This window comes from Poromitra crassiceps, assembly GCF_964638095.1.
Source record: "Poromitra crassiceps genome assembly, chromosome: 21".
Lineage (NCBI taxonomy): Eukaryota > Metazoa > Chordata > Actinopteri > Beryciformes > Melamphaidae > Poromitra > Poromitra crassiceps.
In genome coordinates this window covers 28,105,671-28,124,192 of record NC_139638.1, presented here as the reverse complement: position 1 = coordinate 28,124,192, position 18,522 = coordinate 28,105,671, and the positions used below count along the sequence as shown (strand labels likewise).

At 41.1% G+C, this 18,522-nt stretch overlaps 2 protein-coding genes across 3 annotated transcripts; one reads left to right on the top strand and one right to left on the bottom strand.

The window, feature by feature from the left end:
* Positions 1-13,897: 13,897 nt before the first annotated feature.
* On the bottom strand, positions 13,898-17,284 carry zmat5 (zinc finger, matrin-type 5). 2 transcript variants are annotated; one of them, XM_083657680.1, is made up of 6 exons: positions 17,215-17,284; positions 15,755-15,932; positions 14,941-15,003; positions 14,758-14,838; positions 14,355-14,469; positions 13,898-14,268 (listed from the first exon to the last, which is right to left on the bottom strand). In XM_083657680.1, the coding sequence occupies exons 2-6, from the start codon at positions 15,879-15,881 to the stop codon at positions 14,109-14,111; spliced, it is 546 nt and encodes a 181-aa protein (XP_083513806.1). In that variant the 5' UTR covers positions 15,882-15,932; positions 17,215-17,284; the 3' UTR covers positions 13,898-14,108. The 2 variants fall into 2 exon arrangements, with proteins under 2 accessions (XP_083513806.1, XP_083513807.1); XM_083657681.1 differs by lacking the exon at positions 17,215-17,284 and adding an exon at positions 16,167-16,222.
* A 467-nt stretch (positions 17,285-17,751) lies between these two features.
* Positions 17,752-18,522, top strand: uqcr10 (ubiquinol-cytochrome c reductase, complex III subunit X). The gene is made up of 2 exons (XM_083657656.1): positions 17,752-17,895; positions 18,108-18,522. Exons 1-2 carry the CDS (start codon positions 17,755-17,757, stop codon positions 18,156-18,158), a joined length of 192 nt encoding a protein of 63 aa, XP_083513782.1. The 5' UTR covers positions 17,752-17,754; the 3' UTR covers positions 18,159-18,522.

Genomic DNA, 18,522 nt, shown 5'->3' with positions numbered 1-18,522 from the left:
GGAATGGTCCCAGCCAGAGCAATTTAGAGAGAGAGTGGCGTCAGCGGAGGACCAAAATGCGTGACTCATTAGCCAATGAACAGCCAGGAAGGGGTGCTACTTTTGAATGGTAAAATAAAGCTGATAATGTGAATTTGATTCTAAAAAAAAAAAAAAAAAAACTTTCAAAGTACAACACAAACTGTCCATTTTCCTGCAACTCGACAGTGCTGCTTAAAGGAACACTCCGCCCATTTTCAACCAGCTTTGTATCATTAGAACATCAGTAGTATATCAGAAAACTGTAAATGGTTTTGAAGTCTGTCATTTAATTTGACAGTTATTGAGTGTTAAAGTGTGGACCAGTGACATCACTGGTCCACACTAACTCAAATTAATAACTCATTAACTCAAATCAACTCTCAATAACTGTCAAACTATTCATCATTCATCTAGTTTGACAGTTATTGAGAGTTGATTTGAGTTAATGAGTTATTAATTTGAGTTAGTGTGGACCAGTGATGTCACTGGTCCACACTTTAACACTCAATAACTGTCAAATTAAATGACAGACTTCAAAACCGTTTACAGTTTTCTGATATACTACTGATGTTCTAATGATACAAAGCTGGTTGAAAATGGGCGGAGTGTTCCTTTAATCCAGGACCTTACTTCCTGGAACTCTTGAGAGTAAAAAACTGGTCCATTGGAGTGAATGGAGATGTCGCGACTCTTCTATAATAGATGGCTCTGGTCCCAGCACCGTTTCCAGCCGATTACATCATCAGTTAAATTTACCAAGAGCAATCATCATTAAATCATGATATAATGAGGATTAATGATGATAGACTGAGAAGCAAACCTTAACCAAAATATCTTGCCGACTTTGGTTTCAATAAATTTCCAATAACCATTTTGGCCCAAGATCCAGTTGACTTACGAACCACTATAGTATTGTTAGGGGGGGAAACGTTTGTTTTGCTTTGTTTGTTTTTGCGCAACAGAAATAATAAAATAAAATAAAATGTTGATTGACTACATATCAAATTCGATGGACCACATTAAATGTATCTATACCATATTTGCGGTAGTAGATTTCAGTGAATAAATTAACAGTGACATTTAAAAAATTATAATGAATGGGCTAGCCAAAGCCTGTATGCCTTTATAGTCTATATGCTTATTTAGTGAAGCTTTATGTTGTCAGCACAATTTCATATCTACATATCACAACAGGTTCGATTCAGACTTGATTTAAGTACCCAAAGCCCTGCAATATGTCTGCCGCTCATACTGTCTTCCTGATGCAAACAAGACATCTGCATATAAACACCAAAGACATCAAATATGATTGTTGAGTAAAAAAAGAATATTCGGCTGTACAACACTGTGCAATTTGACAACTCTCCACAGCATAAGTATCAAGATGCACAAGCTTTATGTGCTGTCTTTAAAGAATCATAAAAAGAGACAAACGGCACAGGACAGGTGCCATGAAATCATATCAATGTGTTGAATGTACTGATTTTCCCTGATTTATTACAGTCAAAGAAAAAGGCCTAAATTGTTTAGGATCTTGTAAAGAATGCAGTTCTTATCAGTTGATTTTCCCAAGAGCATGTTTCCAGTTCAGTCTTCCATCATCCTAAATGGCCAAACCGATCGGATCTCAATCTATGTGAGACCCATGTAGCCTAACTTTAGGGTGTCTATATAGGGCTTTGCATGATTTGCACTGAAGACAAGATTGACAAAATTGATGCTTCAGAGGACTTAAAGGGATAGTTCACATTTTTTAAAGTCTAGCCCTATTTGCTATTTTACAATGATGATGTTGATTGGTAGAGTTCTTTCTCAGCATAATCCATCTTGTTCCTCATAGTAGCTCTGGAAAGTTGGGCAAAAGCTAATGCAAGACCAATGGGGTCACGGTCCTGTATGTATAAGTGGCCAAACACACCATACGCAAAACTGAAGCTTGAAGCAGACTCAAGCTGATCTGACGCCAAAGCGGTCACACCAGAAACAGTCTCTTTTCCTCAGCGGTCGGCTCAGAGCTGCTGCTCCGGCCGCTCCCTCCACCCCTCACAAATTGCATTGACTGCCTGCCTGGCAGCTCGGAAAATAGAACAGAAGCTGAAACTATCGGACCAGCATGGCTTTGGCCTGGCGTCAGCATGGCGTGGCGTGGCGTGGCGTGGCGTGGCGTGGCGTGGCGTGGCGTGGCGTGGCGTGGCGTGGCGTGGCGTGCGGGCGGTGTGAACGGACTCGCCTGTTAACAAGCCCCCCCCCCCCCCCCCCCCACACTCAACTTTCCAGAGCTTTGAGGAACAGGATGGATTGTGCTGAGAAAGAACTCTACTGTACCAATCACCATCATCATTGGTAAAGTAGCAAACAGGGCTAGACTTTAAAAAATGGGATCTATCCCTTTAAACAAAGCCACACAGTAGCTATTTGATAAACATGTTCAAGAGCAGCAGGGTTTTGCGCAGTACTGACCTTAGTAGCCAGCTATCTACTTGTAACACTAGATTCTATGGAGAGCGCGTTTACCCTTGCTAGCGTTGGTGCAATATTCACCTTCTCAAAATGTATATGAAGGAATTACTTGAAGGCAATAAAAAAAGAACTTTTCATGTTGGCCAGTTTTGCAGAGAAATTATGATTATCATTGGACATGTGTAAAATCACAATAAAAAATTGAAGAGAGAGAGATAAGAGATGACATGCAGAGCAGACCCATGCTGTGCACCCTTAGCTGATCAAAAAAACAATCCACGCAGTTAATTTGTAAAGATGTCATGGTTTTCTAAAACGTAGTTTTTGGTTGATTAGTGGGTTATTTTCTTTTTTTTATACCGGAGTATATAGGATCATTTTGTAAATAAATGAAAGAGGCTCAATGCAATTTGTTTGTTTACATGGTGCAAGCTGAACTGAAAAAGGTCTGAGAATGAAGCCAAAGTGCAGTGAACAAATAGAATATGGGGGAATTATATTAAGATATAATCGCTGCAAGTATCAGGTAAGAATCTGCACCTCAATGTTATTTATGCAACAAGCAATTCAACTCAAATGTTGGCTTTCTCTTGACTATCCGGCGAGTCATGTTGCATATTCACAATCTACCTGAGATACATGCACAATTTTTGGTCTATAAACCAGACTTGTGTATGCATAATAGGCGCAGGCACCTGATGACAGTTAAAGACCATTTTTGACAACTGTGACTAAATTCAAACACCAATAACAAGCAACAAACAGTAACTGCATAAATAGCCAGTGAAAATCTCACTGGCAATTCACGCTATCTAAAAACGCACAACACACTTCCATGTACAGTAAATTAGAAATAAATGTGTGTACTACATGTGAGATCAAATTTCAATATATCTGTTAAAATGATTATGCAAATTGTATAGTGATCATTGCAAAAACAAATCTCAGTATTTGATATTTTTCTGTAAATAATTTTATGTGGCTGTGCAGACTATATTTTGTGCAGACAAAATACTCTTAAGTATGTAAGTATGCTGTGAACGACAACATATCATGAACAATGTTGTTTTTTGGCTTTTACATGGACCACCAAAACAACATAATATTACTATCGTTTAAACTATTACATGGTTATATTTTCTTACTTGGGAAACAGACACATTCAATCGAAATGATTTTTTATTATGAATGTAAGCATCATATTTTGTAAAAACAAAACGAAACAAGCAGGTTTCGGATGTATAATTTCCAGGTAAACTGGAGTTGGATGGACATTCAGATACAGTTACTGTGCTTGAAGGTCATGTACTTACATTCACATTTCCTCTTCTGTCGAAGATTTCTTTTTCAGAATCTCTTTCCTTTACAAGTGTGTGTCGAATTAAACAACTTTTACAAAATGCTATATATTTTTTCTTGCTCTTTTCTTAAAGTTTATCAGCACTATACCATTAAAGAGAAAAAAATTAAACTGTGTGAAAGAATTATTCTGGCAATACTCTAAATAAAATTGATATTTTATCTAGTATCTAGTAGCTACCTGTTTATATGTGAGAACTACTCATCTATTACCTCTCCATGTCATCGATCAAGGGTATGGCTTTTGTGTGAATAGTCGTATCAAATAATAAACCGTCTTAAATAGACAATGAAACAAATATTGTGACCTAATCTGTATGTTAGTGTTTAATGATGTTTACAGTTTGTTGACAGATTACGGTCTTTATATCATTTAATGAATACGATTTGGACTGTAGATGTCTTCTGTTGTGTGCTTATGTAATTTATTATGGTCAGAAACCGTGAGCTCTGTAACTATTTAAAGACCCCCTAAGTCACGTTTTAAAATGTATATAAAATACTCTACTTTGAATAATCATTTGTGTCTGATATGATTTTTCCAACAAAAAAGTTCAATTATCTGTAAAATCCTTGAAATGACATCTACTCCTTCTCCTTCAGACTCTATCATGAGTATGCAAATACATTTAATCTCAAAAGCTTTCACTGATACGATGTCTCCTGAAGTCCATTGTCAGTGTTTCAATCATGAGAGACCAGTGGGTAAAGTTTGACAAGCAAGCTTTATTCACAAATAGCATGGCAACTAATTTTGGCATAATGACTCCATGGTAAGATGACCCTCTTCTTGTGGTGAGAGAGGAGGACATCTGCTCAGTCTAGGATAGAGAATCCCCCTATGTGCACTGGAGACTTCAAGTTTCCACACCACACACCTAAGTTGAATGGACCAGAATTGGCTTCCAGACTATTTGTGATGTCACAAATCCTGCTCGTAGGCCCACTCCTGAAAATTGGATTTTCAATTTGCACAGAGACACTTTCCACTTTCAGCAGATGAATGTGAAAACAACCTTGTAGTGTCAAACTCGGCACAGACATCGTTCTGCACAGTGACGCTCAAACCTCCAACCGTAGGAACAAGAAAATAAATGACTTTAGGGGGTCTTTAAAGTCGTTTGAAATTACTCATAAATACTGTAAGTACTAATAAATATTTATGCAATATCTACTTACAAAAGCAATGGGAAATCTGTCTCCCCTGTAATTGATTAAAAAGAAATCTTCTCACTTCCACTGGGTAATTTCTGCTGTACCATCCTATTGTGGCTTTATTTTTAACCTCTCTAGAGTGAGAGTATCCTGTTGCGTTATTTTTGTATGTACTGTGTGCACATATACTGGTTACTGCATCGATTATACACTTATGTAAGTGGTGTCTAGATGCATGTAGTCCAATAAACATGAAGGCATTGACTTGGTTTGTTTTCATTTTGTTCGGTTTACAAAATGTACTGTACTGCTTACAAATGAATGCGTTGCATGATGCATCTTGTATGTCATGTACTATATGACTATTACATCACATTTGAGGTTAGTTGACACTTAAATCCAAAGGGTTAGAAGGATCAGGGATCAGAGAAGATCGGGTGCTTCTCAGGGTGCAAAGCAAAGCGTGAGATTCAGAAGAATCGCTGACTGACTCATTGCACCATCTGAGATCCAGAGGGAGTGGTGTGTGTGAGCGATGGGCATGCTAACACCCATTAATAGCACTGTTGTGTCTCCCAAGTATAAAACCATAATGTGAGTCACAGATCTGCATTAATTTTGTGGATTTGTCAGCCCCATCCATGTGCATACAACCCGATCCGGAGACAGAAATCATTTTTCTTGCACAGTTATTCCATGGAAAGTGGAGGAAAATCCACACATGTATTATGTAGGTCTTAAAGGGATAGTTCGGATTTTTTTGATGAGGGGTTGTATGACTTGTTGACAGTCGGTGTACTACATGTAGTAGAATGCAGCCGGTGTGGGTCTCAGTTTGGAGAAATGGAAACCGGCCGCGTCAGGCAAGTAGAGCTGTCTGCTGAGTGTGAACAGGGTCACAAGCAAAAACGTAAACAAACAAACAAACAAACAAACAAACAAACAAACAAACAGAATTAACATGAATTCTTCCATATTGCTCACCTGGCATAATACAAGTCTCCACAAGCCATAGGATGCCAAGTTGACTTGAAAAGACTGTTTTTTAGCTGAAATCTGCACTGTAGCCACGTTGCTCCAACAATAAGAAAGAGTGGCACCACTTCTTGGAGCACCTGGCAACAGTGAAGATCTCAGCTAAAAAAAGAAAAGAAAAAAGCTAAGTGACTACAGTTGGTAGATACAGTACAAGCACTACAGTACAGTATAGATGAAATCCTCCATCTCATGCTGTTTCTACAACTAAACAAAAAGTTGACTATCATCTATAGCAGTGATACTCAACTGGCGGCCCGCGGGCCGCATGTGGCCCGCGATGGAATTGCAAAAAAGAAATGTACAGTGCACCTGAACGCAACATGCAAGATACCCGCTGAATAAGTGTCCAAATGTTCATGTAATTCTGGCCAATACTCACACTTCTGTTATAGCATTTCAGTCTGGAATATGGAATATCTTTCAATAATCTATGATTTAGCTGCTAAATTGTCAAATACTGCCGTCTGCTCGCTACCCAGGCACTTATGTATGTACTTAACCTAAGTAACTATCCGGTGTGAACAACATTGTCAGACTAAACTCCGTCTGACACCTACAATCCGCTACAGAAAAATGTATATTGATTGTTTATTAACTGGCCCCTGGCCTTCTATCATTTCACGAAAGTGGCCCCCGTGCAAAGCAAGTTGAGTATCCCTGATCTATAGTCTCTCTCTCTCTCTCTCTCCCTCTCTGTTGGGCAGACAACACAGCTTATACCTGTTATTTATTTGAATCCATTATTAGTTATTATCTATTAATTAATCATCATTGTCAATTGTCAGTGGAGCGTGTGAGTCGAATCAACAGTGTAGATAATGTGCCAGTCTGTGGGTGACGTTGCATCCATGTTAATGTCATCCTCTCCAATTTGACATACCTATTTCTCATAACAAGAAGCTCAGCACAGGAGTCCAAGGGCCAGGCTCATAGTTCAGTTAGTTAACTTATCCTTTATTTATCCCCATGGGGAAATTCATCCTCTGCATTTGACCCATCCTCCACTAGGAACCATCCTAGAACTAGGAGCAGTGGGCAGCCGCAGTGGGCAGCCGCAGTGCAGCGCCCAGGGACCAACTCCAGTTCTTTTTGCCAGTACCTTGGTCAGGGGCACTGACAGGAGTATTAACCCTAACATACATGTCTTTTGGTGGTGGGATGAAACCGGAGCACCCAGAGGAAACCCACACGAACATGGGGAGAACATGCAAACTCCACACAGAAAGGACCTGGGATGGACCGGGGTTCGAACCCGGGACCTTCTTGCTGTGAGGCAACAGTACTAACCACTGAGCCACCGTGCCGTCCTCCAATAGGAATTGTGCATGTTGTTTACTGTTGCTTCTATTCTCTATCTGACTATGGGCCAATTTGACCTGGCTGGAAAGGAGTCAGTAATCAATAAACAGCTATTTAAATGCCTGCAATTAAACAGCGAGGCTTGGTATGTTGGATGGTAAGTAATTTGTCGATCAGTCTCGTGTGTGATTTGCCCGCTCACAAATCCCTAAACGCCCTGCTCCTCAAGTCAAACGAGGGAAAGAAACTGGCGGCAGGGAAGAAAACAAAATGCTGTTCAGTCTGTGTGTCGAAATGAGCAGGGATAGAGAGTAAGTACGCGTAAGTAAAGAGTCCATCAATTTTTATGAAGCGGTAGCGAGGTGAAGAGGTGGGGAACACAATATCACTAGACCGTGCGTCTTCATCCATTTACCGTGACGAAACCCTGAACTCATCAGAACCAGAACACTGTTGTGGACTGAACACCCTTTATTCCCACCCTTCGTCCAGAAGCAGACTGGACAATAACTGTGATTTATGGAATTTATTAAAGCTCTCGAGATCTTTAGGGAGAGAGAGGAGAAAGCTGTAAACACTGTGAAACTTAGGAATATTCCCCTCTGACCTGCTGATAAGGTCTCTCCCATCTGCCAGCTGCAGCAATAAAACCATAGCATCCTGTGGGATGGAAGATTCCTGTGATTTGCCCATCAGTCAGAAACACCAGTGGCATCTGACCATCAGCTGGGAGTAAAATACGCCTGGCATCGAATGGCATTTGACCCCAAACTAAAGAAGTTCCATCCCCAACACAGACCATGACAATGTAAAGAAGCTCACAATAATAAGAATAGCACCCCATTTACACCTGTTCTTTTAATGTGACCTGTATCCGGATAAGTTATCTGGATACAGGTCTCATTTAAAAAAACAAAACTGATGTAAATGGGGGTGTAAGAGATCTGAGCCAGACTACCTCCAGATGTGGTCAGGAAGATCTGATCACATCCTGATCACAATGATATATATCAGAGCTTCTAACAGATCAGAGCCCTATCAGAGCCCTAAGAAACATGGACTACATGGCAGCAGTGGGAACAAGAGTCCACACATGGTCCACACCAAAATAGTGAAAAGCAGTTCAGACATTTTGTGAAGTAGACTTCGGTGACAAACATGGAGGGGGACACTGAGCTGTTCAAATCAACTTCTCAGAAAGCTATGGTTGAAGAAGATCTATTCATCTGTCACTCCGATGATCATGCATTAAAGCCCTCAAAAATATATGATACTGTTGATGAAAAATGCAATATGTTTTGGCTCCTCTGTGTGTCGATCAAGCAGCAGATCTAGGCTACTTCACACTAATTGGCATTTTGTGTGAGCGAGAGAGAGAGAGAGAGAGAGAGAGAGAGAGAGAGAGAGAGAGAGAGAGAGCACCGGTGGAGAGAGAGAGAGATTGAGAGAGAGAGAGAGAGAGAGAGAGAGCACCGGTGGAGAGAGAGAGAGATTGAGAGAGAGAGAGAGAGAGAGAGAGAGAGAGAGAGAGAGAGAGAGAGAGCACCGGTGTAGAGAGAGAGAGATTGAGAGAGAGAGAGAGAGAGAGAGAGATGGAGAGAGAGAGAGAGAGAGAGAGAGAGAGAGAGAGAGAGAGAGAGAGAGAGAGAGAGAGAGCACCGGTTACAGCAGGGCTTGTCATTGTGGGCATCTGGCAGTGGGTAATTCATGAAGGCCAGACTTGAAGGCTATGGATGTAAGAAGCTTTTTAGCTGCGGTCAGCAGCTCTATAAGTCACTCTGTCCGTCGGTCCAGAAAAAGTTCACCGCCCTTTTAGAGGGCACAGTTTCCGCCCTAGGAGGCTGAAATTTGCCATGGAGGTCAAGTGTGTATGTGTGTGTGTGTGTGTGTGTTCATGTCACTTGGCTAAAGGGGGTGGGGCAAATTTTGAAATGCAGGGTGGCAGAGGCAGAGTAGGGTGGGCTGCCTTCAGCTCAGTGGCTACCCCCTGCCATACTGCATTTTAGAAATGTGCATATGTCGTCAGAGCTATTCGTGCTTGTTTTCTTAACCTTTGACACCCCCCTGATCCCCCCGGCTCATTTTTCTTTTTCTTCCTTGTTGTCTCATCTTATTTGACCTTTCGATTCTGCCTCTGGGTCGTGACCCCCTGCTGGGGCACCCCTCTGTGTTGGCTTGGCCAGCGGGTGGCGGCGCTTGCAACCACCCTGGTCACTAGACAGGGCCCTGCTCAATGTAACCCAACAAGGCTAAACTCACTCACATCCTGCAAAAAACACCTCTTCACACTCTTCCCTGCGAGAGGCGTCTCGGGTCACTGGTTGTTCAGACTCTTCCCTCCGGGAGGCGCCGCGGGTCACTTGCCACAAAGTCCACCAGCTTTAAACTGCTTCTTTCCCACAGCAATAAGAACTCAACTCCCTCGGTTAACAATCTACAATGTATAAGGACTGAACTGTGCTGTATTGTGTATATGTGGTGTTATGTGTGTCATCTATCTATCTATCTATCTATCTATCTATCTATCTATCTATCTATCTATCTATCTATCTATCTCTCTATCATCTATCTATATATCTATATATCTGTCTCTCTATCATCATGTCAAAAAATTTGAGATTTTTTTACTAAGATTTTGGTTGGCCTATTATGCTGATTAGATCATTTTTATAAGCAGGACAGGAGAGAGTAGAAGAGAACAGGAGAGAGCAGAAGAGATGAGGACAGGAGGAGAGAGAGCAGAGGACAGGAGGACAGGAGGAGAGAGCAGAGGAGATGAGGACAGGAGGAGAGAGCAGAGGAGAAGAGATGAGGACATGGGGAGAGAGCAGAGGAGATGAGGAGGGCAACAGATGAAACAGCAACAGAGAGAGTGAATGAAGAGACAGAAGAGGAGCGTATCAGACAGACAAGACACAGAGAGTCTGTCACAGTTCACATTTGTCACAGTTCAAAAGGAGCCCTTGTCACACAAGAATAGAAGCAGAAGATGAGGCCATGGGTTGGTCAATTTTCAAAATTGAAACAAAGCATTGGCAACATGTAGCATACTGCTTCATCACCATCAAGGCTCTGATTTGTTCTTAGGGTTTTAATTAAAAAATAATAAAGTTGAATGAGAACTCGACACATTGCACTAAATTTGTGTCTTTCGATTTCATGTCGTGAAAACCAGCCTACGCACCTGACTGGAACCTTTTGGCAGAGCGCGTCTCACATCATATAGCCTATTCATTTTACTCTGTAATAACTTCAAAAATAGTGCAATTATCATACAAAAAAATCTAAAGATTTCACTAAGAAAATGTTGTATGGGTGAAACTGAGCCAACTCTGAAGAATGTGAGGGAGGGAAATAACCGTCGAAAAGGGACGAGAAATCCAGAGTCTAAAGGATCTCTACTGTGCACTACAGGAGAACACATATTCTGTTTCCTGCTTCTGGATATCTTAAGATGCGTTGATGTACGGTAGGAAGTTGCAAATACATCAGGCACTGCATGCATACCCCAGGGAATGTAAGATAGCACAGAAAGATGACCTGCTTTTACAGCCCAGAAAAGAGCTGTTACAACTGCCACAAACCAGGTGAACTCGTCTCCAATCATGCAGCCACGTGTCCAAGGCCATTTTGACTGGGTTGGCCCAGACTCAAGCAGCTTCTGAATCCTCTCTGCCATGCTTTGCTATGTTATTTAGCCCCCTTTCCAGCCAGCTAGCATGACAGGGCTGGTTAGCAATGGATGAAATAGGTCTTCTTCTAGTTTCATATGTTGTCAGTATCTTCACTCTAGCTTTAAAACCAGTGTTGGGCAAGTTACTTTCAAAATGTAATATACTACATATTACTAGTTACTTTCATTTGAAAGTAATAAGTTACTTTACAATATGACTGTGTAGAGTAACTCGTTACTTATTACACTACTTTTGCATTACTTTCACCAAAACAACAGCAGCAGCAGAATGACATCGCTGCCCCGGAACCATCCCGAAAAATAATGTCAACCGCCTTGAAGTCATGTGTAAACAATTCAAAATTCAAAATGTTATTCTTTCCCTTTGTTATTGTCATCTATAGTGGTTATTTGCCCTAAAAACACACAGTTTGATTAGGAAATGATTGTATCTTTATTCAAATATGTGCTTTGATTTAAAAAAAAATAACTCAATTTGTAACTTGAGTTACTTGACAAAGTAACTGTTACTGAAATCCTATAAGTAATAAGTTACATTACTGAGTTACTGCTAAAAGTAATATATTACATGTAATATGTTACTCTTGTAATGAGTTTCCCCCAACACTGTTTAAAACTGAGCCAGCTACAGCCTCTAAAAAGACAGGCCATGGACACCAGCGCCCTCAGGATTCTGGAGTGGCACCTTGGGTGGCCAATCAGATTTCGGGGGGCAATGCCACCCCTGGCCACTCCCTAGAGATGCTCCTGCAATCAAGGACCCACCACCTCCACATAATCAAACTTGTAAAATAACATGGCTAATAATAACCCTTTTTTGCCTGTGTTCTTCAGCTGGTGGAGAGTGACGTTGAAGTGAGCTGCATGTCTGATATCTTTATACAATATTCTGGTGCGATCCATCAATCAAAGATAAACTATATATGCAGCCCACACTGGGAAGGATTTAACGGGATGGGGTAACTCAAATATGCAACACGAACATGTGGAGATCTCAACTCTCGCCGGGATACTTTGAAGTTACGATACGTCGATACGATATACTTTATTGTCAGTTCACACTGAAATTTGTCTTGCAAGACAGCGGCAGTCCCACACACAAACACATGACAAAGAGAACAAAACCAAAAATACAAAGATACATTACACACATACAGCACACAGAGAGCACTGGTCACTGCTCCATTAAGTTCATTAAGTTCATCTTAATGTTTACATTAGAGGGTCACGATTTTTCATGTTTCAATAGCTCTGAAAAATCCAGTTTTCAGTCAATTCAATCTGCTTTCCAGTGTTCCGAATTATTACTGACTTGATATAATATTGTCTTCGTGTCAATAATTAATTACATTATTGTCCATCTGTGTCAGACAAGTTTAATGTGCAAGTTTTTAGTTACTTTAATTCGCTGTCGGTCAGTAGGGTTGTGGCTCGGTCCAACAGCTATGCCTAAATCACCTGTACATTTCTCATAGCCAACCTTTCACAGATTTGCCAAATGTAGCTTTTTGTGTTTGGTTTTACAGAGCCAAATAGGTCACAGGTTGTCACGAATAGCTACATATCAAATCGTATGCTATGTCATAACCAGAGGAGTGTGTTTGCTGCATGTCATCCCCTGTCTTCCCTGTCTCCCTCCACCTTTACTCTTTCATAGAGCAGACATACTAAAAATACATCTTATGGTATGCTGCCAGTCATTGCGAGCAATGATGCAACAGTCAGGCAAGGTAACACACCAAAAAATTCAAGTTAAATTTATATATTATTATCCATTTTCAATTACTTCAACCTGCAACAATCCTTCCCCATTTTCTATATGGCATTTCCCTCTTTCTTTCTTGTGTGATGAGCTTCAAAAAGTGAACCAAGGTCAGTGGAGAAGCCGAAATTTGCTAAATTGTGCTACAACTTTGATTTCTTGATAAATACATAACTTCATTATAACACTTCTAATTAGTAATTAGAATTACTGTAACAGGCAACTTTTTTAATGACTGTTATCAGCTATGGCCTTTTAATAGAAAAAAAATCCTCTGATTTAATTAAAATGTAGCAGCACTACATTTTTCACTTATGACTTGAGGGTTACTTTGTTTCTGGTTGCTAATCACAAATCAACCTCATTTCCCCAACAAGAATGCAGTAGGGCTACTCTATGAGGTGACTGAAAGTGGTGAATTTTGACTGTACTTGACCATATATATATATATTTTACATATATGGAGCATTTACAGCACACATTGTGTTGGGCTCTCCATTACATTGCATCAGAACTGCAGGGAAATCATGAATTGAAACTGAATCTGACCTTACGCAAGCATGTGGATGTAACTGTAAAATGACATGCATTCATCCAGCTACTAGCCTTTTGGTTTGCATTTGCTGTTTAACTAGCTTGCTAACCTTGCTGTCTAGTTGTAGAGCTGATCAAGAAATATCAATGTAATGTAATGCAAGTAACATGATTGAATAACGAGGGGCGTTTCCAGTGTTGTTTGTAATTGCAGCTCAAATAATAAGCACTGCATTTATCATGTGAGAGTGCATTAAACTATAATGAAAGTTGACAACACAGCTGTGGGAGGAGTTAACATCCCATAGCTCATGGCCATTTAAGTAGGCTAACTCTTATCATTAAGTAACTCTTGTTTTTAATTAAGTAACTCTTTTCTAATCATCGACTTTTTACTTTTACTTGTGTAGATTTTTGCATATTAAGCAATTTTACTTAGTCATTCCTTTTATCAACGGTGCTTCTACTGCCTCAAATATAAACATCACCTGTTAAATCAAACTCCACTAGTATGCAGAAAAAGTTTTTGTTTTTTATTCTTAAAAATCAGAAATTGTAACAACAGTTATGGTATTAATTGAAAGTGTTAAATTGACAAATATAGCCAGTCACTTCAAAACATGTATGTCACATTAACACTTCTTAAGGAAAATAGTATGTGATATTCTCTCTTTCGTTTTAGTTTATTTCACCGGGCAAGTCATTAAGATCAAATTCTTATTTACAATGGCGGCCTTTCTATTTAATATAATGATCGGAATGGGATAGACAGACCGTGAATATGGTTCAACCCCATTCAGTGTTCAGTGCGCTCCGTGTGACTCTCCACCCGCCTGGGGGAGGGGGCAGCAGTGAGGGGGACAGGTCGGGAACGGAGAGGAGCTGTAGAGGAAGGCCACTCTCCGTTTGACTTCCTTCATCGTCTTCCTCATCTTTCAGAAGAACTCTGTCGAAATGAAGAATTGACAGGTTGAATTCTAGATCGATGCAAATCACGTATAGAAATAAGTGTTGAAACTATAAGGAACGCACCCTTTGCCTTTGCTATCGAGGGCAACTCGTTTCTTCTCCCGTCTAGTGAGCCAGTCGTCTATGTTTGGCTCTGTGGTTCTGCCCCGACGGCGGCCATCCCTGTGCTCATGTTCATCTGAAAGAAAACATGAGTCTTACTCCTGACAATATGAAGTGATTCAACAGTTACCTTGATAGAAAAATTAAATTACAACTCATTGTCCATCTGTTATGGACATTTGCAGTCTTCTCTTGTGCAATCAAACACTTAAAATGTGCTTTTACTGATAAGAAAATGATGACTATAATATGATCTATTAGATCTGTGGTATCTTGCTCTCACAATCCCATGTAATGTATCACAACTTCGAGAGTATCCAGTCACATGGTAGACAGCGCCACCTTGTGGTTACAGGCGGCTCACCTTCAATCTGCCTTTTTAGGTTCATCAAATCCTCTTCGGACATGTGAGAAAAGCGGCAGTTGGGGCCAAAACCACAAATTCCTAATAGAGGAATGGAGAGGGGGGGGGGGGGATCATTACACATAGTCATTTGATATCACTCCCACTTCAATGACAGAATGTAGAACTTGACTGTTGCACTACCTTTTTCTAGAAACTTCCTGCAGGGTTTCTTGGCTTGCTCATCTGACAGAATGGCTGCAGAGTCTGCAAAATGATGAGTAAAATGTAAACATGTTAGACAGACAGACAGACAGAGAGACAGACAGACAGGCAGGCAGACAGACAGACAGACAGACAGACAGACAGACAGACAGACAGAGAGACAGGCAGACAGACAGACAGACAGACAGATTCTACTCATTAGTCGTGACCCCAAATAGTCGCCGATTTGACGTTTCGCCAATCTCACAGTGAAATAGTTGCAAAAAGTTATGAAACAAAGATCATTCCATTCCGGCTATATGGGGGTGCTGAACGTCTGATTTTACATAGAATTGCCTGGTTTCTCCCAATAGATTGTGATATATTAGCCTATTTTCGTATAAGTATCAGCCTATTAACAAACTAACATTAATGCTGACCGCAACTCGCTTTTACACTAACATAACATTTGTGTCACTGTATATAACAATACGACACACTACCTCTGTAGGTCACAAAAGTCCAAACCGGTCCATAGGATAACTGGTTTTGGTTTTGGTATGGTTGTGTAGTGTTCACACTCATGTGTTCGGTACCCGAGACCACCTTTTCATGTGGACCCGGGAACGGTTCACTGTTCCATGGCCGGACACGGAACGCAATGTTCACACTAATCAAACGAACCGGACCTGGGGTCAGTTTGAGGTCAAGTGTGCTCGGAAACAGCCCCTAATGTGAAACTACCCTTAATATCGAGCCTTGCAGTAGGATTCTAACTACATCTCTGAGGTCTGAGAAGAACTGCAAGTCTTACCTCTAAAGTGATCAAACCAGGCCTTTTTTGCTCGGTGATGCTGAACGCTGTTCAAGTGTTTCTTCCTGTTGTGCATGTTGTCCTGAAAGTTCCGGTCACAGTAGTCACAGTAATACCGCTTCCCCATGGCTCAGGTTATGTGTTCAAGCCACACAGCGAGGTGTCAACTTCCAAATCTCTGAAACACAGCAGATTGAGCAGCAATACAACCACATGGGGTTAAGTCATTTTTCTGACACAACATAAGAGTTCATAACAGTGATCATTTTTGTTGTTGATGTCTGCTACCATTTCCAATTATGTCTAAATTCTGGATGGACCTTGCCATGTTGATCCACTGCTAGATGATATGATTATGAACACAAGGGGATCCCCACTCCCCAGAGCTTCCACAAATATAATATAACACTACCTCAAATGTTATTCTTGTGATTTTGGACGGGGGATTTCCCCACAACTGCTGATTCAACTTCCCACTGCTGCAGCATCAAGTATTATGGTGCGTTCCTTTATCGCAAAATAACTGGGATGTGGAGGCTAAATGACATCACATCCGTTTTGTTAGCGTTCCATTTGCAGAAAACTTGAGCTGGGAAGTTCACTGTTCATTGGTCAGATCCAGTCGCTAGCCAGGCTAGCCATTGTTAGCCATTGTTAGCAATAAAATTGACAACATGGCATTTCGCGGCAATTTGCGCATACAAACACTGCAGCCTCATGTCCACACAGATAGATGTTAGGCAGTGCTGTGTGTACAGCTGATTTAATGAGACACAAACAAAACAGAAGTGCTAAACAACATTACTACGATTATACTACTACTGTTGTTGCGCGGCGCAGCCATCTTGGATTTTTGAGGTTGGGGCTGCTGAGACTCCTACGAGTTTGGAATGGGACATACCAGCTCTGATGACGTCACCGCCCAGCTCATGACCTTTGAAGTCGTAAGATTACCAGTCCCCAGTTATAAAGGAATGCACGATTACACCACACACACACGCACGCACGCACACGCGCGCGCGCGCGCACACACACACACACACACACACACACACACACACACACACACACACACACACACACACACACACACGCACACACACACACGCACACACACACACACACAGCGCATTGCTTCCGGGTCACACGGACGGTTCACAATAAAGATAATAAAAGGTTTATTGAAAAAAATCATTGTTTACATTTCTATTAGTGTTTTGAAATACAGACAATCTGAACGTTAAAAAAAAACATCTGTAAACCTATGAACGGATAGCCACATGATAACCGAAGGCATTAGCGTTAGTTATTCATTGTTGTTGTGGTGGATTTATGATGATGATGAGCACAACGTGACAATCCTGTTACGTTTAGTGCTAAGGTGGGCTGGCACTGCGCAGTTATATGCATTAACTGATGATTCATCAAAATTCAGTCAAAGTAAAGCGTAATTAACTGACCATTGGCGAGATATTGCTGTCCTCTTCGTTGATTTGCTTTGAAAATGAGCTTCTTACCATTTCCTTGTTGTGCTCTTCTTCTTCTTCTTTTGAGTTTAATGGCGGTTGGCAAACCACTTTCGGGTGCATTACCGCCACCTACTGATCTGGAGTGTGGACTAAAATCTTCCCTTGTCGTGCGTTCAAGTGCTGGTGGAAAAAGTCCGACAAACGGGGCCTCCAAGTTGGCTGCCATGCGTTGCGTTTATATTTTGTGGGAAAATCAAATGTAATCAAATAAGAAACGTAAAATGATTTCTTTAGATAAATTTGACAATCTACTGACGACCCGCGCGTTATCGGTAGCCTATCATAAAATAATTACTGCGCCAGTACAACAAAATATTAGTATTTCACAAAAACAAGTCGATTATTTGGGCAAACCGGAAGTGAGCACAGGCTTTCGCTCTGGACACTGGTTTCTCTCGCGAGATGATCTGGCAACACTGACCTCTTCTTGTTTCTCTCGCGAGATGATCTAGCAACACTGACAGCTTCATCATGGCGCTGGCAAGATCTGTCTACAATCTGCTCTTCAAGAGAACGTCCACTTTCGCTGTGACCATTATCGTTGGAGCAGTGTTATTTGAACGAATGTTTGACCAAGGGGGCGATGCTATTTTTGAGCAAATGAATCGGGGGGTAAGTGTGTCCCGTGATGTTTTACTGCCCGTTTTCCACTGACCTTGTAAGCAGAGGACGTAGCAGCATTAGCGTTAGCTAGCTTGCTCGCTAGCTGATGATAGCGGGTGCTGTGTGTGTGTGTATTTATTAGTGTTGAACTTAGCGTTATGTTATAGCTATTCAGATTGTTCCTTTGTGTAGCCTAACTCTTGATTCTGGGTTTATTACAGAAACTCTGGAAACACATCAAACACAATTACGAGGAAAAAGACGAGGAATAGGATGCCGCCCAAAGTTCCGACAGAGACGAATTCTCACACTTCCATGTTCCATTCTTCATGGTTGGATTCTACACCTGGATCACAATCTACATGGAGGACTATGTTCTGAAAGTCATGGCCATGTTGGCTTCAGGCTACCAGAAATCCCGTGGGAGTTAAAAGACTGTTCAGAGCAACATGGAGATGGTGGTGTAATGGTTCCTGTCAACTCGTCCTCTCCCCTGTCACTGCTTGTGATGCCTTCCTTTCCCTCACAACGTGTAAATGGCTTGTTAAATTAAACGGATGTGTTAAATGTCACACAGAGTTCACATTGTTTTGATTTGTTGATGCACAAACATGTTAATCTCAGATGTGGGAAGAA